Source organism: Danio rerio, chromosome 5, assembly GCF_052040795.2.
Source record: "Danio rerio strain M-AB ecotype USA chromosome 5, GRCz13ab, whole genome shotgun sequence".
NCBI lineage: Eukaryota > Metazoa > Chordata > Actinopteri > Cypriniformes > Danionidae > Danio > Danio rerio.
In genome coordinates, this window is record NC_141025.1 from 57,190,379 (window position 1) to 57,211,184 (window position 20,806).

Here is a 20,806-nt window from a genome sequence, read left to right on the forward strand (position 1 = left end):
GGCTGTGAATGTGTGGATGGGACAGACTATTGGCCCACCACTGACCAGCCTGTGACACACATCAGGCCAGACGCACCTTGAGACGCCATGGTCCACGGGCCCAGTAAATGGAGTTCTTTATTCTTGTGGTGAACGGGGGTAGGGGGATTTTCCTCTATGCGGTATCAGGGTCCAGGGTTTCTTATCCCCCTCCTTCTTTTGTCATCAGTCCCGAGGCTGCACTTACCACCACCACCCCCCGATCCTTAAGTGCCGCTCATTGGGAAGCGAACACAAAGGGGTGTTAGTATTCATTTTGTTTGTTTGCTCTGGACCTGTCAGCCTGTCACACAAAGCAAGCCAGATCAGAGAGGGCTGCTCCGCTCTCAATGGAACCCAAGGGGGTCCCATCTAGGAGAGAAGGAGGGGGACATCTCTTCCCCAGCGTTGTTCCCACAGGGTAGGGTGGTCCGCTGCTGAAAAAAGGGGATAGTGGAGGGGGTGCGAGGGCAGGACCAGGGTTTACTGGGGCAGAAAGGAGGGTGTAGCGTTGTTTCAAAGACAAGGCAGCCGTGTTAGGATCATATCAATCATTTGCAGATTTTGGAGGGAAGAGGGTTGAGGGAAAAGGGAAGTTTTGGAGGCTTGGTCTCCACAATCCTGTCTCTTTTTCCTTAGTATATTTTGCTCTGCTCTCTCCCTGTCTCGGCCTCTTTGTGCCGAGGCCTTTCTGGACATCTGCCCAGACCTATACACAGGAAAAAATGAAACACTCAAGCCACCAGGCGATTTGCCAAATAAAGTGCTGCAAAGAACTAGTGTGTGTTGTTTGTGCATGCATGAGTGTGTGAGAGCGAGAGAGAGAGAGAGAGAGAGAGAGAGAGAGAGAGAGACAGGGTGTGTAGATGGGGAGATGTCAAGGGTTCTTTTATTCTCTAGATTCGTGTTTTTTTTTTTTTTTTTTTTTTTTTTGTCCGTCTGGTTTGGTTTCTAAAATCAACAGAAATCAAATATAAATGTATTGGTTGTCTTAGATTTATGTTTTATTGTTAAAATTTCAGTGGTCATTTGCTAATGCTTTAGATGTACAGTGCTCAGCATAATTGAGTACACCCCACTTTGAAAATTAATCTTTTTATCCATTTCTCAGTGAATATATATGTATTTTGGTGCACTTAAGCAAACCAGATTTATTAAACAGACACATTTATTAAAACAAGATTTTAGTCACCAAACTTATTTCGAAATTAAAAGATAAAATAATTAAATTAAATAAAAAAATACAACTTACAAATTTTCAATGATTTTTTTTACTCTTTTTTTAATTTATATTCAAAATATTTTTCTATAAAATTATAAATTTGGGTGTAATTTATTTTGTTAGATAATCTCCAGATTGACTGACTAATCTAATGCATATGCACAAACAAAATATTGTATAGCTTCCTATTAAATGTATCAATTCAAAAGATTTGTGAGGGGTGTACTTATATATGCTGAACACTTTACATGGATGGTTCATTTGCATTACTATGAATGGGATAAACTGTATTGCACGTCTTAGTGCATCACTTTGGCAAGCAGTCTTTACCATTTCATTGTTTGCCTATTTAGGTAGAGTCGGCATGAATGAAATAGTCACCTGAAGGATTAGCAAATATAGAGTAAAACATGCTTGTTATTATGCATGGGACCATAACCAGTTTCAAGGTATACAGAGATTTAGAAAATTAAGGATTTAAAACCACCAATATTTTTCTGTTATACCATTCCTAAGGTTTTTTTTGTTGTTGTTGTTGGTTACAACTATTTTATTTCATTGTTTAGGGCAACAGTACACCCAGCAGAAAAGGAACTTCCCCATCAAAATCTACTTGACCAAAATATTTGAAAAGTTTCTTAAATGTTTCTCAATGGGGCTAGAAAGTTGTTGTTTATTCCCCAGACATTTAAGGGTGCTTTCACACCTAGACTTCTGTTTTAGAACCTGCCATGTTTCACCAGTTAGCGCGGTTTGTTTGGCATATGTGAATCCAGCAATCGCATTCGGATCCACACCACAAAAATTGGTCCGAGATCGCCTGATGAGGTGGACTTGATTGAAACGAACTTTAGTGTGTGAAAGAACTGTGAAAGAAATGTGAAAGTGGAAGCATGGTGAAAATATTACAGAGTGCTGTTTATCAGTCAGGAAAATTGACAGAACTGCAGTCTTGTTTTATCTGTTATTTCTCTCTAAAATGTAAAGCCTATAATGCATAATTCTAGCCAAGGCTATGTATGAGAAAGTCTTACCTCTGATTTATATTTGGCAACAATGTCTGTGGGTGTCACCATTCAGCATTAAAGCACAGCTTTTCGCTTATAATGTCTTTTAGCTCATTGCCATAAATTAAAATAAGGACGAATGACAGCTGAGCGAAACTCTGACCAATAGTTTATATGCATGTGGCTTGTTTTAGCTATTTTGGTCCGTTTAGAAACTTTGTTGTGTGAAAGCGAACTGCATCAAGAGCAAAGTGTAACAATGTAACAATTTTAATTCCTGTTTCAGAACAAAACAATCGATCTACAGGTGTGAACGCACCCTAAAAACAACTTATTTTGGAGCAGTAATCACAATACTAATACAGTGAAACAGTGATAATTTTAATTTTGGTTATCATATCGTCAGAATTTTATAACGGCCTATGCCTTCTCTTTATGAGCCTTGTTTTTGCAAACCTTTTTTTATTATTAAAGAAAAATATATTGGAAGTTTTACTTTGCAGAATAAGGTCAATATGAGCTGATATTTGAAGGTTGTTTTCTTTATTTATTGGTGTTGGTTGATATCGTATATTTATTTGTGCTGCTTATATCCTACATTTCTATGTTTGGATCGTGTCTTCAGTATAATTTTCTATTTAAGAATTGAACATAATATGTTAATAATGTAACATAATGTGACATTTAAGCATTTAATAAAGCAAGGGGGTGCTTAATCTTTTCATGTATGGCTTGAGTTGGTGATTTACTGTCTGTCTACTAATGGTGTTTAGTCTGGCTGGATTTGATCAGGCAGGTGAACAGAGGTCATCCATCTATGTACTGATCAAACACCTTTCACCTACCCGGATTAAAAGCCAACTCCAACCATCTAAAAACATGCAGGTCAAATTAGCATAAAACACAACCACTTACAGTAAAAGCACAGGCTTTGCGTTGTTCATAATGGAGTTGTGTGAGTGAGGTATGGTTTTCATCAGGACTTTGCCCCTCAGCCTCCCCCAGACCTCTGCAACCGCAGCACTCGCTCATTCCTGTGGTGCATTCCACAAACAGTAGAAATGCCAAATGGAGGAATTCTTCATCTGGATAAGGGGATTTAGTGAAGTGATCTATTGTAAACAGTCCGAGGCTGATTGATTTTCTGAAAGCGCTAGGGTGATGACATAATGACCTCTGGATATATGCCACAAAGTGCGTTAACTACATTATGCTGAAATACATCAAAATGTAAGGTCCCAATGCAGATGCTTTGGTTTATAAGGCTTTCAAAACCCTTCATCCTAGATATCAAATGTTGGAGCATAATTTGTCTAGCTTGTTTTGTGCTTTAAAATTTGTGTCTGAAAGATAATGTTTTTGGAAAGAAATTGGTTCATTAAATGCAATAATGAAGTCAGTTTTTTGACTTACTCATTTTATGGTTTAAGGCTGCTGCGCAGAACAGTGTTATGCCAGTTGCTCATCTATCCACTAACGGTTTTCCTTTTTACATTTATGCATGTTGGCAGATGCTTTTATCCAAAGTAATTTCAAGTGTGTTGTCAGTGTACATCTTAATCAGTCCATCAACATTCTCACCAAAAACACCTTTCCCCCTTTTTGTATTCATCAAAGGATCATGTAGCTACTGAAAATTCAGCTTTGATCAAAACAGGAATATATTCAGAAAATAATCTTTCCTTGAAATCTGTTTTGCTCTGTAAGGTGTTTTACTGTCCTAGTGAAGAATTGTAGACAATCATAGCAGTGTCCAATAGGGTTGTAACAATATACCGGTATGACGATCTACCATGATTTGAACGTGCACGATTATCATACCATGAACAATTGCATATCAACAGTTTTAACCCTTAAAGACCAAGACAGCCGCCCGCGGCTAAAAATAAGTATTGCTCTTAAATGTTTAATAACTTTTGATCCGCTGATCCGATTCATACAATTCAAAGATTGGCATAAAGAAGAGAATCTCAGCTTTCCAGTGCTGTATCATAACATAACATTCGCGGACTTTCAGAGGCTCCGGAATCAGTGCGGTTACGTCATCAAAATTTGACAACGCTGATTTGACAAAGAAACGCTCGTCACTGTGTCTCCGGACAAACCAGACATGATACATTGATGCATTGACCCTCCTCCATGCCCAGATTGGTTCAAACTCTCTATATCACAACCAATAAGCATAGGTTTCGCTTTTGTTTGTAGACCAACAACGAGCTTTTTGAACAACACGGAATGAGAGATAGGCATACATTTATGCACGGCTAAATAAAACGCAAAAAAAAAGTTTTGCATGAAATAATTCTCATACTAAGTACTTTTACATGCACACCAGCACAGAAACATGACAAAACAGTGACACAGCAAAGACGAACTGCTGCTCTTGCTGTTTTCAAAAGACGCAAATGAAGATGCAGCTGTTTGTCTGCATTGCAGACAACCATATCCAAATCCATATCTACAGACAACCATATCCATGCTGGCACATAAAACCTAAGGATGTTCCATATTGAATCTAGTTTCGTTATGTAACTATTTATTTTATTTTTTTATTTTTATTTATTTTTATTTTTTTATTTGTTCATTGTAAGTGGTGTTGTTTATAGTAACTGAAAATATATTATTTGGAAAAAGTCAAATTTGCTTCACTGTTCTATTATTTTGTAACATTTGTAACATACCGTATACCGTGAAACCGTCAAACCGTGGTATTGTTTTAGACGATTATCATACCGTAAAAAATTCATACCGTTACAACCCTAGTGTCCAAAAACACCCTAGCAACACTCAACAACCACCATGCCATTGTTTTGTATAAACAAGTGCCACTCTTATTTCTGTGAAAAATGTAAATATCTTACATTTACACAAACACTTATATGCAGTGGGTACGGAAAGTATTCAGACCTCCTTAAATTTTTTACTCTTTTTATATTGCAGCCATTTGCTAAAATCAGCAAATTCTCCCTGATTAATCTACCCACAGCACCCCATAGTGACAGAAAACCTAAAATTGTTGACATTTTTGCAGCTTTATTAAAAAAGAAAAACTGAAATATGACATGGTCCTATTCAGACCTTTTGTTGTGACACTCATATATTTAACTCAGCTGCTGTCCACTGTCCATTTTTTCCGATCATCCCTAAAATGGTTCTACACCTTCATTTGAGTCCATCTGTGTTTTATTATGCTGATTGGACTTGATTAGAAAAACCACGCACCTGTCTATTTAAGACCTTACAGCTCACAGTGCATTTCAGAGCAAATGAGAGTTATGATGTCAAAGGAACTGCCTGAAGAGCTCAGAGACAGAATCGTGGCAAGGCACAGATCTTGCCAGGTTTACAAAAAGAATCTGTTGCACGTAGGGTTCCTAAGAGCACAGTGGCCTCTATAATCCTTAAATGGAAGTTGTTTGGAATGTCGAGAACTTTTGATCGAGCTGGCCGTCTGGCCAAACTGAGCTCTTGGGGAGAAGGGCTTGGTGTGGCTGAGCTCCAGAGATGCAGTCGGGAGATGGGAGAAAGTTACCAAAAGTCAACCATCACTGCAGACCTCCACCAGTCCGGGCTTTAAGGCAGAGTGGCTTGACACATAAAAGCCCACATGGAATTTGCTTAAAAAAACACCTGAAGGACTCCAAGATGGTGTATATATAGCTTTTTCTCCAATATAGCTTTTTGTTCTTAATTCTAAGTGATATGTTTGGGGGAAAAACAACATCACATTTCAATTTTTGCAAATGGCTGCAATATACAAACAGTGAAAAATTTAAAGGGGTCTGAATATTTTCTGTACCCACTGTAAGTATGGTTAGGTTTAATAAATCTGCCTTATTTAGAAACATATTTCTTTTAAGTTCAGCTGTAAAGAAACATCATTTATGACACACATTGAGGTTAGTCCTCCTGAAGAGGAGAGTTGTGGACTGAACACAGCTGTGGAAAGATATTAGTCATGGAGCTGCATGATTCCTGCTAATGACCCCTGCTGACTGTTCTCATTAGTGCAGGTGAGGGAAACTTCATTTTACTGACGTCCTGCTCACCATGCTGCCTTGTATTTTTTGAACAAGGGATTAAACCCCTTCCTGTCAGTAAATATTTTGATTTCAATTACCAGTTTCTGTACAGCATTCATGCTGGACTTATGCATCTGCACATTTCTTCATGAGACTTTTACGGCCAGCACACTCTTCTTCTTAATAAATCCGCTGGTAAATGTCTGTGGATTGTGAGTCTATCTGTCACTGTGACTCTGCCCCTCCACACAATGGCCAGTAAAAGCAGCACTCAATGGATTTCTTATTATCACTTGAGCTGCTGTTCAGAGTGGATAGGCTTTAAATGCAACCATTAAATGACACAGATGTTTCCTGAATCGGAGCTTCTTCAGTTGTAGGCGTCTGGTGCATGGCAGGATGGCATCAGAATGCTGCTACATCCTATTAAACTCTATTCAGCTTCTAAACCACCACAAATGTTTCATTATCCATTCACTTACACATTCAGCATCTCTCGACTACAAACAGGGGGCTCTATTTAGTTTTTGCCAGATGCATTGTTAAAGCCAGGGCTTAACGTTTCTGTATACACATCATAATGGGCATCAGAAGGAGCCCATCTTTTCCTCCTGGTCTTCATCTGTGAACAACCATCATCCACATGGGTCTGCTCTGAAGACCTAGGAGTTAGCACGTATTGTGATGAGTGAAAAATACCAATCATGGGAACCAGTAGACACACTCTAGGAGGTTGGTGGTTGGATTTCTTTTGCTATCTCGCCATCAACGCTGGCGGTTTTATCTTTTATACATTAGCAGCAGATTGAGCACTCTGCCATTGCTGCCTACAGTCTGTTAATCAGTCGGTTTAAGCAGGGCGGATGAGTTCAGAGGGCCTGGTGGGACTACTCATAATTAATTATTCCCCACACCAACAAACACACAGCGTGACTGGAACTTTAAAGCCAATTGCGGTGATTACGGAGGCTAATAGTATTAAAAGCCAAATTAAGAGATGAGAGATCTCAGTGCAGTGCAGCCAATGAGAGAGAAGGGCTCATTTGCGTTTGACCCTCTCCTCCAATCAGTCGAACGCATCATTGAAAGCATTAGACTGAGAGAGTGCTAAATTGAAATGGCTGCTAATTGTTTCTTTTGTGAAATAGCTCATTGTCATGCTAATTCTGATGCATTAGCATAGAGTCATGGTTGTGTAAACCGTAAAAGTTTAATGTTTAACGTGACCATTAGTCACCTGCTTATGAGACATTCATTAAAAGGAAGAATTTTTCATAAAGATTGTTAGAAAGCGTTTTTTTTCTTTTTCTTTATTTTATGACTGATTTCAAGTCATATTCTTTGTAAGCTGTGCAAAATCAGTAAAATTATACAATGGTGGCTCACAGACTTGTGTGGCTGAGTGGTGTAAGCAGTTGTTTTGATGGACAGAAACTTTACTAGTTTCAAAATAATTTGTTCTTATCAATAATTAATTAATTCTTTTTCTTTTTTGACTTAGTCCCTTTATTAATCTGGGGTCGCCACAGCGGAATGAACTGCCAACTTATCTGGTATATGTTTTATGCAGCAGATACCTTTTCAGCTGCAACCCATCAATGGGAAACATGCATACTGGGTATGCTCATTTCGTCATAATAATAATAAATCATTATTCAATTTAAAAAAAATAAATTACATGTCTATTTTGTGTCTGGGATGTTAAATATTGCATTATAAAATACTGATTTATTTTAACATGCAAAAATATTAACAACAGAGCATCTTCACGCACCTGCAGTGTTTCCAACAGCTTAGAAATAAAGAAAAAATAAATAAAAAGAATAAAATAAACAGTTCTGCCCTAGATATTTTTTACTTAAATTACAAATTTGGATTACAAAACGAAAACACTGACTAAATCCTTTTTAAGAACCGGTGTACTTTTCTTATCAAAATTTTTTTTCTGTCAAATAAAAATAGCAGGCTACCTTAAATCGATCGCTCCACTATGCATTTAAGTAATGATCCACTTCAATTCTTATTAAGCCTCTGTCAACATTTCTAATATAATTCATTAAAGATTATATCTTAAGCATCTCATTTTACCTTATGCTTGTGTGTCTCACTATATATATATGTGTGTGTGTGTGTGTGTGTGTGTGTGTGTGTGTGTGTGTGTGTGTGTATGTGTGTTGACTTTTTGTAAAGTGTAGGCTACTACAGCATATAAAACTTTTGTTGTACATATGATATTGCATGGGGTGATGCAGTGGCGCAGTAGGTAGTGCTGTCGCCTCACAGCTAGAAGGTCGCTGGTTCGAGCCTTGGCTGGGTCAGTTGTCAAGTTTGCATGTTCTCCCTGCATTCGCGTGGGTTTCCTCCGGGTGCTTCGGTTTCTCCTACAGTCCAAAGACATGCGCTGCAGGTGAATTGGGTAGGCTAAATTGTCCGTAGTGTATGTGTGTAAATGAGTGTGTGTGGATGTTTCCCAGAGATGGGTTGTGGCTGGAAGGGCATCCGCTGTGTGAAACATGTACTGGTTAAGTTGGCGGTTCATTCCACTGTGGCAACCCCACATTAATAAAGGGACTAAGCCAAAATGAAAATGAATGAATGATATTGCATTAACATGTTTTATAAGCTATGAAATTGAATCCTCTGTGTGGTGCGGAGTTATCATTATGCAAAAATTATGAAAAACTTTGGATTTGTTTGATTCGTAGGTTATGTAGGCCATTTTAACCATTGATATTTTATAAAAACTATTAATAACTGTAGTTTTGCAAATGGAAAAAGCTTGGTATGTTGGTTGTACACTAAATCATCAATAGCTTTTTTGTTGAGTTTATGACGCAGATCGAGGACAGAGGCAATTAGCATCAGCGTTGGTTTGTTTCAACTCGTCTATTTTCAAATCTCAATTTGCTTTTTTGGCAAAATACATCTGTAGGCACGTGTGGTTGCACGTGTTACCAGACTGCCAGTTAACAAATATTTTGCACTTCAGAGGACGATCACACCGAATGCACCTTTCTGTTACAAAAATGCGTGCCGCTCCACACTGCCTTTTTGTTGACAAGAAAAAAGAAGCATGGTGCGCTTTTTTATGTCACTAGGAAACGATTGAATCAGCTGACCTGTATTGTGCGGGAGTGATGTCATAATGATGTTATAAGTTGAATATTTAATAAAATTGTGATATTCAAAATTTGTAAAGTAATACAGCTCTGGATAACCAAAAGTCTCTCCTCCATCATTAAGTTCTTCGTTGTCGTCTTAACAACACAAACACTGCTGTCGTTGAGGTCATATGAGCCATTAATTCAAAACAGTTTTATTAGACATATCCATATAAGATGTACTCTATATTAGACTTGTCTACCTTGTAATCCACTATGTCAAACATAGTAAACATTTTGACTGTCCTTTTGAATGGATTTAAAAATGCCTTAAGTCCTGTAACTAGAGCTAGATTTTCCAGATCATGTGATTGACACTCTATCCAGGTGTGTGTTGTCCTCACTTGGGTGTCACATTACCCAAGGCCACCACAGCATGAGGCCTGTCTAACAAGTCAGCACTGGCTTTCACTTACCAATTCAGAAAGTGTTACTGAGACAGTGTAACAAAGGTAATTTGACCAATTAGCCCTGTGGCTAGCACTCTGCTGGTTGGTCAGAAAACAATGCTGACCTGCTGTCATGCTAATCAAAATCTCAAAATTTGTGGGGTTGCAGGGATGACATGAACAATAGGAATGAGCCTTCACAATATTGCATTTGTGGTCTGCTGGTTGCAATTTGTTTAGCAGCTCTGCTTCTACAAGCTGTTCGAGTGTTATTGCATCGTTTGTCAACGTTTGGAAGTGTCCGAACTTCCAGAGTCATGCCAGGCTGTGTTGATCCAGCATCAGACTCGTGGATTGCTCATCTGTCAGTCTGAAAAGCAAACAGTGAGCTCTTGCACTAGGACAGACAGGATTTAGTGGAGGGTAGAGAGACTTTGGCCGGGTATCAGTCGGTCGCAAGTTGCATGTTTGGCTCATTGCAATTCTGTCTATTTTCGGTGGCTCTGACTCACAGTATCCCATGGTTACCAAACACACAAGAGGCCAATGAGGTTTTGGCAGGCCAATTACCATGGTGGTGATGGAGGGCAAAAAAAAATGAAGAGAACAACAAGAGCTAGCAAGAAATTGAAGGGAAAGAGGGTATCAAGGGTTCTGTAAGGATGCCAAACCTAGCTTATTATCATGCAAGAGACGCTAATCTCGCCTGCCTTCTCCGTGTCTGTTTATCTGGTCTGAGACTGACTCGTCTCCTGCAGTTCTGGGCTTTGAGTGTAATAGTGTCCGCCAGGATTTGGTGCCTACTGCGCCAGACTGCCCAGTGGCCCTGCCAGAACTGCTGCTCTGTTTACAACAGATAGGAAGTGCTCATTAGAGGGCTCATAAGTCATTTATGACTGTAGAGATTTTTATTATCTGGTGAGGGACTCATGGCTGTCAACACATTGACACAATATGCTGTAGTGTATTTACACAGAGCACTGGCATATTTGTAACGTAAGACTGCTAAACATAGTCTCTCGTTTCATTCATTTCTTTTTCTGATTTTAATTCAGTTGGATTGTGTATTTGACACTTGCTCTTTATGTGTAGGATTATGGACTAAGTGTTTTATTCTGATGAAAAAAAATAATATGGCAGCAATTTTTAGGCAGCTATCACATGGTCACCCGTTGAAGCTAAGCAGGGTTGTGCCTGGTACCTGGATGGAAGACTACAAAACACTCAGGCCCCGCTTATACAAATGCGTTTTCGTTTTAAAACGCATAAGTTTTGCTATGGCTACGCCATCCTTTTACACTACGCCAGAGTTTTCAAGCATTGAAAATAGAGCGTTTTGGAAACGCTGAAGAAGCTGTTTTCTTTCTAAAATACAGCTGCTCCGTCTCAGTGTGGATGGGGGAAAATGGAGATATCTGAAAATGGAGGCGGGGCTGTAGGCATTCGCCTCTCTGATTGGTGCTTTTTCCTTTATCAGTCCTGCATCCTCTCCTCGTAAGTTCAGACTTTGCAAGTTTGATATGGAAAAACAGACTCCCTAGGACATGTCAGGTAAATCTTCAAAGGGAATAGTATACTTTATGACCTTATTCACATTATCCTGGATACGTTCGTGGTTTCCCAACAACAATAAAATGAAAACATTATGTAAGGAACTGCTATTTTCATTTTGATTTTATGATATATATAAATGCTGAGGTGTCGTGCTGCATATATTAGCGTCATCTTCACTGTGTGCATATTTATAACAAAACAGAGCTGATAACATGACTGCCTCCTTTCATTTTCATTGAAAATACGAAACACACCTTCTCTTTTGCTGAATATCAGTTTTAATAATCAATATTGGTCATTATAAAAGTATAACGTACAATAAGTTGTATAATATACATTATAGGAAATAAAGGCAAACAATCAGTCAATATACATAATGTACGTGGTTACATTAATTATTAACTTATCTTCGCGCTCAGCCAAAAGGCGTTACCTGAGAACAAGTAGTAGATTCAAAAGACCAAAGTCGAGAAATATGTTGTTAGTTGTAAACAAGAAGATGAATGAAATATCACGTTTTAAAAAATATAGTGAGATTAGATCCAGCAGAAGATCCTTGATGAACAGTCTGACGAGCACAGCTCTCATCTGGCTAGATATGCTGCAGCGCATGGCAGAGTGTGTGTGTGTGGTCACGTGATCTGCGTTTTCAGTGGATTGGTGTAGACAGAGTTGTTCAGAATCGTGGGTGAAACGCTAGTGTGGACGCGGATCGTTTTCATTCTAAAACGCTGTTTTAAAACTCAAATGTACTAGTGTAAACAAGGCCTAAGTTGCTGATGGAGGATGTGCTAGAGAGACCAGCAGGGGGTTTACATTAGGGATGAGGTTATTTTATCGTTTGCAATTTACCAGTAAAATTATCCCACTATAAAAGATTTGAGGGCGAAGCAGTGGCGCAGTAAGTAGTGCTGTCGCCTCACAGCAATAAGGTCGCTGGGTCGTTGGTTCGAGCCTCGGCTCAGTTGGCGTTTCTGTGTGGAGTTTGCATGTTCTCCCTGCGTTCACGTGGGTCTCCTACGGGTGCTCTGGTTTCCCCCAGTCCAAAGACATGCGTTACAGGTGAATTGGGTAGGCTAAATTGTCCGTAGTGTATGAGTGTGTGTGTGTGAATGCCTGTGTGGATGTTAGAAGGGCATTCGCTGCGTAAAAACTTGCTGGATAAGTTGGCGGTTTATTCCGCTGTGGCGACCCCGGATTAATAAAGGTACTAATGAATGAAAAGATTTGACTTATTCCAATAAATGTGAAATGATTTATCATAAGTTGCCAGCCCCTGCCACCATTTTTAATGAATCTGTCCTAAATTTGACAGCCCTCAGAATATTTTCAGCTTGGAATATATGAACTATATGAATATAATCACAATTATTAAATATATCACAAGCTTCATGTGTTCATGTTTTATACCCATTTAAATGCAGGTAGGTTTCATGAAAAATCTAACATTTTATACAAAAAAAACCTTGACATTTTTCAAAAAGTATTTTTCAAGATATATAGTAAAGCATAAAGTATAATGCACACACAAATACGCACGGACAGTACATACATACACACATACATTCATTTACTCACATGCTGTACACATACAAGTGCACTTGTATGTGTATAGGCGAACGTGTTCACATTGCATTTTAAGTGTACTTTAATGCTTCTAAAATACCAAGACTAACTTAAACACAAATAATCCAGATATTGTCACAAGCATTTGTTCTCTTCATGTTTGACCCAATTCACCATTTTCTGTCATTTTTATCCTCATGCAGTGAGAGCTGACCGTAGTTGACTTTTTTCAGTAAAGTGTATGTAGAGATTATGCATACAAGGGTGCCCTCTAGCATTCAGTATGAATGACAGAGAAATAACATTTCAATGTATACTCGGGGTCTTGAACTCTGCCCACTGGTCTGCTAATTTATAACCTGAATTAACACATCTGCTTGTGTGTTTTATATGGACCTGAAAAGCTGGCTTGATCAGCTGCTTCAGTGTTAAAATGTGGTTGAGTTCTGCAAGACAGTGGACATCCAGAAGCAGGTTTGAAGTGTATAAAATATATTTAAAAAAAACATGAAAATGTATACTTTTCTCTTAAAATATTGGAATTTTTTGTCTCTTAGTGCATAAATATGACTTTTTGTCAACATATTGGTATCACAATAAATAACAGAAAATATTGTGATGTTGTTTTAAGCCCACACTGCTCATCCCTAGTGCTTATACTTATTACTGTGGGGGTCCAAGTGCCCCAGTATAGTGAAAAAAGTAGTACAAAAAAAAAAGTATTGACTTTCTGTCAATGAAAATCCCAGGATATGGATATGAAAAAAATAAGGAGTGTTTTCCCTGGATCCTGGCCAAACATGACCACTGCCTTCTGTCCATCATGGCTTCCTAATCATTGTCAAATCTTTATTTAATTGTCTTCTCCATCAATAAGTTGGAGTGTGATGTGTGGTACAGTATGGCCCAAAACTGCCAGTCATCGCATCATAAAGGTGGATGCTCAAAAGTGCAATATAAATGTAATTATTATTATAATTATTATTCATAAATAATAAAAAAACAGTTTATGGTTTTGAGCTTTACACCTTTGAAGTTAATTTGTAACATAGCTTTGACATCCTCGGCGGTTTGGTTGAGCCATAGCTCTCATATTTTGTAGTTCTATTTGAGGAGGGGCTTGAATATAATGTCATTTGGGCAATTTAAAGGCCATCCAGGAAACTTGGCATTCAACAGTGGAGACTGTATCCTGTGGGCTGGGAGAGACCACAAATTCCTCATAGGATTACAGGATTAGAAATCTGAAAGGTGATGCGGTTTCTCACAGTTGGGGGAAATAAAAAGGACAAGGCTGGCAGAGGAGCGATACCTCATTAATGTCTGCTTTCCCTTAATTAAAATCTACTGATTGAATGATATTGGAGAGGATTAGGCCTAGAGTTGACTTATGAAACACACGCACACATGCAAGTTTTCCCAAAGCATTCTGGGATATTTTGAGGTGAGGGCTGTGTTCAATAGATAAAAGTCTTACTTGCCTGAGCTCTTTCAGGAGCTGGTAGGGAGTTAAGTGCTATACTTTTGACTGATAAGAGAAAGGACAAAAACAGTGGATCCAGATTGCAAAAGAGGTTAGCAGGTCACCATTGTAAGGTTTGCCAAATGACTCCTTAATTGTCTGTGGCTGTTCAACCTCTAAAATTAGCTACTACTATTGTCAAATTGTTTTATTGCCAGAATATTAACAAGACAACCAAACTGGAGTTCCACCTCTGCCAGATATGTCGTTACTTTTTTCAACCCATTTTTGGCACAACTGTTAATTCAGTGATAAAAACGAGGGGATGAAGAATGAGAAACATGTTGAAATGTCACAAGCCGGTTTTGAGCTCTTATTGCCTGACTCAATACAGGTCTCGAAATTGCGACCATTTTGGTCGCATATGCGCCCGAAAATTAATCTATGCGACCTCATAATATATTTGGGCGCATTAGTGCGACTGCAGATAATGGTTGTAGTGCGACCTGTTTTGATTTTTTGTAAAAACGTGCTGAATCGCTCTTCCCTGCGGCTATATTGGTTCATATTAGCTGTCATTCACTCAAGGTATTCCGCTGTCAGATGACAAGGAAGGAGCTTTTATGACCACGGGAAATACAAACAGCTGAAGAGTAAAAACTTAAAGCACACAGGTTTGCAAACCCCACCTAAAGTTGAGGCGCAGATGAAAGCGATCATGACATGTCACGTGGTGAATAATGATCCGCCAGCTGTGATCAATCGAGTACGCGCTTCTTGGAGAAGGTGCCCGAATCTCCATGCGTTGCATTCACTGCGTGTTCAGCGCAAATGTCCGCTAAAAGTCAAATCTAATACTGTACATATCATCGCCAAAGAAGCTCGCCTTTACTAAGTTTACACTGAAACTGTGGCTCATAACAAAGACCGGTATTGCGCCGATGGTTAGCGCAAGAATCCTGCTCTGCCTGCTCATAAATTGGGTCGGCTGACTCGCCAGCTTTTCCACTAACACAGAAAAATGAAGATAATCTCAGACTGAACCTTTAAATTGACACAAACTGAAAGCAAAACTTTTAAAGAGTGATAGAAGTGAGACTTTACTTACTTACTTTTCTTTATTCTTTTTTGAGGTGTATATTATTATTATTTTTTATTTACTGATGACTGCTTTGCAGCTTTCATCATTGAATTGAATGATTTATTATAATCTTTTGTTTGTTTTGTAGCAGAAATATTATTTATTAATTTGACATGCATATAAAAACAGCAGTACAAAATAAATATTTCCTACTGCAATGCTTCATTTTTGTTTGATGCAAACTATACAATTATTTTTCATAAAGTAACAGACTTTTTATAGCAGATAACCTACATTCAAGCACATTCAAGGCAGTATCATAATAAGAAATGGAATTCATTGTTACTATTATTGTCATTTTTTATCATCATTAATATTCTATGGCCTAATTATTAGACATTCATTTTGGAATTATTGCACACAAATATCAATGTCTTCGCAGCATTAGTTAGATAGTTGTTTCTGGTTTTTGTCAGTCCTATTAATGTTGTTTTAAAATACAATAAATCCCTTAAAAAACAATTTGCAGCGGTGCTCATTCATTTTTGGTGGGTGCTCCTAAATTTTTTCTGGTGCTCCTAAAATTTTTTGGTGCTCCTAAATATTTGAAGTTGAGAGCACCGGTGCTACCAAGTAAAAAAGTTTATTTCGAGCCCTGCAATAGGTCGGGCACATGCACTAGTCAACATGCATTACTTCAGGAATGCTTTAGAGACTGAAATTCTTTTTGCACCTTGCTAGTGAGTTTTACAAGGGCAAGTAATATTTTCCATGAAAAAAAAAAATCTTGCTGGGTTTGCTCGTAATAACTTCACTGAAGTGACTAGATTTTACATTAATTAACAGATGCAGTTGTGATGTGTTTTTTCTCTGGTGCATAGTTCAGCTGAGTTCAGCTCACATTCACAATTGTTTAAAAGACAGGCCTTTCATCACTCCAAGATGTCAGCGTTCAAGGGCACTTATATAAACCTTTCTAAACTGTTTTCCCACATTTGTCTTTTCATGCATTTCTTTGGTTTATGTCAGAAGTTGTTTCATTTGCTGTACTCTGATCTAAACAAACCAGACTCCATGAGTCTAAATTATTTTCTGCTGATGTAATCAGACATGTCAGTGCCAAAGTAACATAATATTTTCCAACCTCTTTAAGCTTTAAACATTTAGAGGGTTTTTGTTCAATGATTCTCAGTGTTTTTTTTTTCTTTGTTTTTGTTTTCCATTTATTGCAGTAAAAGTTATAGGTGCAACTTGTTTTTGTTTCTAAAGGTACTATTTGAATTTGGTCTTTTTGGTCTCTTTCCTGTTGTGAGCCTGTTGAAAATGCTGGGACCCCAGATGTAAACTAATCTGAAACCGCAGCATAGACTGTCTTAGCCTCAGCTGCAGAGCTCTGAAATGGAAGTTGACCTGTTGAAAAACAAAACTGTGGTTAAACTTCATTACCGCCTGTAGCTGTTGGCTTTGAAAACAGGATGGCTTTACAGAACATATCCTAGTATCAAGTGCTGATCTTGCAATACGTTATTTCTAACAGACCAAACCACAAGTCTCAAAGGCTTGCACAATGGTGCACAGTATTATATGCTTTCAGTAGGTGTGGCCCACAAACTGAGAACTTGGCAGCAAAACAGGAGTTGTTATCAGTAACAACATGTAGGTTCCTAGTTATAGTTGTTTTTTTGTATGGGGTGTGAATGTTTCTCTGTCAAGCTACCTAGTGTAAGAGAACAAAGAGCTTGTAAAGATTTACAGAATGACCTGGAAATAATATTGTTTCATATTCTAAATTTTATCTTTTGTCTTTTTTTTTTAGACTTACGAAAGGCCCTCTAAACTTCTGGGTAAAACTGAAAATGTGATGATGGAGAACACAAAACCAAAGCAGTCTAAAAGCAACGACATTCTCCACCTTGACTGGACAAAGAAGTTGGATACTGTTGGAGAAGTAGGATCCCAAGAGCAAAACAGAACAGAACCAGAAACAAAAAAAGAATCAGCATGCACCAACAAGGGTCCTTTGCCAGAGCCCAGCACCCCCTTCTTGAAAACACAAGTCAAAAAAGTCGCAGACGGTTTATCTGGAAGTCACTTTGGATCTGCCATGTCCTCACCAAGCACTGACTTACTTGCAGCATCTTCAGTCAATACAGTAATGAGTCCCTCAACTGACTCAAGTCTGTTCTCTTTTAACAAAGACAGAGGTTTGCAGCAAGTCACTGAGCAAGTTTTTGGGAACATCAAACGTAAATATGGTAGAAAAGACCCCACCAAAACTCCAGTCATGCATAATTTAGACCTTCAGTGGGTCAAAAAAATGGACAGAGATACTGAAAACCAAGATAGTGCTAAGGAGAAACAACCGTATAGCCAAGATAAATGTGCATTTGAAGAGGAGCCTGAGAAGCCAATCAATAGGCTGGATGATGATAATAAGACAACAACAGGCTGTGGCACTCATTACACAGAGGAATCAAGGAGTAAAAAGCGAAGAAATCGAAAAGTTACTGAAGATAGCATGGTATCTAATGCACAAACGGTACAGCAAGATGAGAAGACTGATAACACTGACCAAGGGTGCACAAAACTTAAAGTGACAAAGAAAACCGATGTCAATGCACCAAAACAATTTGGTTTTAATTTACAGCAGAGCCAGGAAGACATTGCTGGGACAGTGACTGATGATGCTGAGATGTTTCAGAACAGACCAAGGAAAACCCCAGCAGGAAGAGCGAGATCCATGATTGATGTTGACAAGCAAACAGAGGGTAGGCAATCAAAGGTCAAGGACAGGTGGCTTTATTTAAAGTCCCAGAACTCCTCTCCTCATAAAGACTTGAATCAATCTCTGTCCATTGAAGAGCCACCCTCTGCTTTCCCTATTACCCCATCCAGCCCACTCTATACAAACACAAACAGTTTGACCGTCATTACCCCAGTTAAAAAGAAACGTGGGCGTCCCAAAAAACAGCCATTACTTACTGTGGAGACGATTCATGAAGGAACTGCAACAAGTCCAGTTAGCCCTATTGCTCATGATTCATCCAACACTTCAAAAAGAAAGAAGCATAATATGTCAAAATTGGTGCAGTTGGCCTTTCACAAATCCCCTCCTGCACAGCAGTTACAACTCAAGAAATCAGATCAAGAAGGTGTCCTTAAAAAGAGAACACCTACGAAAATTAAAGAGGTCAAGATGCAGAACATTATAAATGAACTTTTATCCACTTCTAGTTCTGGCAATCTTGCCCCGAAGCCCAATGTTCCAGTTTCAAATGCCATGTCAACTGTGGCATCGACAATCGAGGCCCGTTTTGGCAAACAAATCAATGTCAGCAAGCGTGGGACTATTTACATAGGCAAAAAACGGGGAAGGAAGCCCAGAGCTGATCTTTCATCCCAGCAAGATGAGCACAAAGCCAGTGATAACCACTTGTTGCTTAATTCCAGTCCATTTGAGAACCCACTAGTGCCTTCTAGTAATTCATCCACAACCGGAATGCCTTCTCCCAGGGTCATGCATTCCTTTTCTTCTCACTCTGCACCTGGTGGGGCAGCTCACCCTGTTACCACAGATACCAGCCAGCATGACCTGAAGACAATGCCAAATCTACAACCTATCAGTGCATTGCCCACAAAAACACATAAGGGCTTGCTCAGTAGTAACTGGAAGCTGTCTCCCCCAAGACTAATGGCCAACTCACCATCCCACCTGTCCGAAGTGGCTTCCATTAAAGAAGTCACATTGTCTCCAGTTAGTGAGTCTCACAGTGAAGAGACAATCCCTAGTGATAGTGGAATTGGCACCGACAACAACAGCACATCAGACCAGACTGAGAAAGGCCCAGCATCCCGTAGAAGATACTCATTTGATCTTTGCAGTTTTGATGCCACTGAGGCAGCTGTAATAGATGCAAAGAGCAAAGCAGCCAGGGGACACTACCAGAAGCATGTCACAGCAGTCTCTGTCGAAAATTTTTTTGCTCAAGAGAACTTGAAGAAGCAGAAGCATCGAAGAAAGCGCAAGGCTCTCCAGAGCCAGGATGACCTGCAGTTTATGGCTGACCTTGAGGAACTGGTTAGCAAATTCCAGGTCTTCCGAATCTCCCACCGAAACTACAAATTCTACCATGAGAATTCCTATCCCAGCATCTTCCGTCTCAACTTTGACCACTACTATCCTATGCCATACTATCCCTATGACCCTCTGCACTACCTTCGCAGGAGCTCTGATAAGTCAAAAAGAAGGCGTGGCCGACCAGCCAAGTCAGATGAGCCAATATCAAAGATGCCTTTTATTCAAGGGTTTGGCTGCCCAGTGCCTGGTGGCAATTACTATGCACCCTACGCGATGCCTTACACATCCATGCCTCTTGCCACAAGTATGATAAACATGGGCTATTACGGTCAGTACCCTTCACCCTTGTACTTATCTCATGCACTTGGACCTACAGCCTCTCCTCTGATGAGGCCACCAGTCCCTCCACCAAAGTTCCACCCTGGTGCGTCCTCCTGTCTCTCTGCTTCTAGCAGACATAGAGTGAAGAATATGCCACATGAGATGTCTTCATCAAGAATGAGCGACTCCCATCACCCTTCAAGCAGCTGTTTGGGAAGTGTCTGTCTCCATAAACGCAAGCACAAACACAAGTACAAACATAAAGAAGATCAGTACATCCAAGAGAGGGAGGACCTTGGCGGGCTATTCAGTGGAACACAGAGTCCTGCCTTCCTCAGCCTCTTGAATGAGAGACTTGAGAAGAACTCCTTGTCCAAACTGAAGGACAAGCAAAGAGGCAAGCACAGCACAGACACTTCACCAAAAGCTTCCAGAAACTACTTTGAAGTAGACACTCTCTCGTCATTATCCTTATCTGACTCTCAGCATTGCAAACGCACTCGAGGAGAGACACTGAACAACTTCCTCAACATCTGCACTAGACAACCACATGAGCGCCTGCGAGCCAGCCAGGACCAGCCGCTGGACTTGTTCAAGGGGCAGCACTTAGGGGGCGATGATTCTAGCATCCACATCAGGAGGCATAGCTTGGAAGACTTCACAACATACAAAGAAGGAAGTATGGCATCTTTCCAAGGATGTAGTGAAGAGCGGGCTGAACAGATGTACCAGTGCTCCACAGCTGTAGCAGGTAAAAATATATCTGTCTCTGTAAAATGTGAAATATGTGTCTGTGAAATGTATTTAGACAAATGAAAGATCCATGCAAGTTACTGATTCTATTGAACTAGTTTTGTTATAAATGAACATGGTTATAATTTACCTGGGGTTGATTAATTGGATACAAGTGAAATCATGTTCCGTT

General features: G+C 39.3%; 1 protein-coding gene and 1 long non-coding RNA gene across 2 annotated transcripts in view; both read left to right on the top strand.

Moving 5' to 3' along the window:
* setbp1 (SET binding protein 1) overlaps positions 1-20,806 on the top strand; it is a 98,910-nt gene that overhangs the window by 65,247 nt on the left and 12,857 nt on the right. The window contains exon 3 of the mRNA XM_087254166.1: positions 17,299-20,632. Coding sequence (XP_087110292.1) covers positions 17,299-20,632 — 3,334 coding nt within the window. The remainder of the gene's footprint in view (positions 1-17,298; positions 20,633-20,806) is intronic.
* Positions 8,975-13,694, top strand: LOC147844394 (uncharacterized). Its single transcript, XR_015491788.1, has 3 exons — positions 8,975-11,328; positions 11,371-11,903; positions 12,283-13,694. It is a non-coding gene; the product is annotated as an uncharacterized LOC147844394 (long non-coding RNA).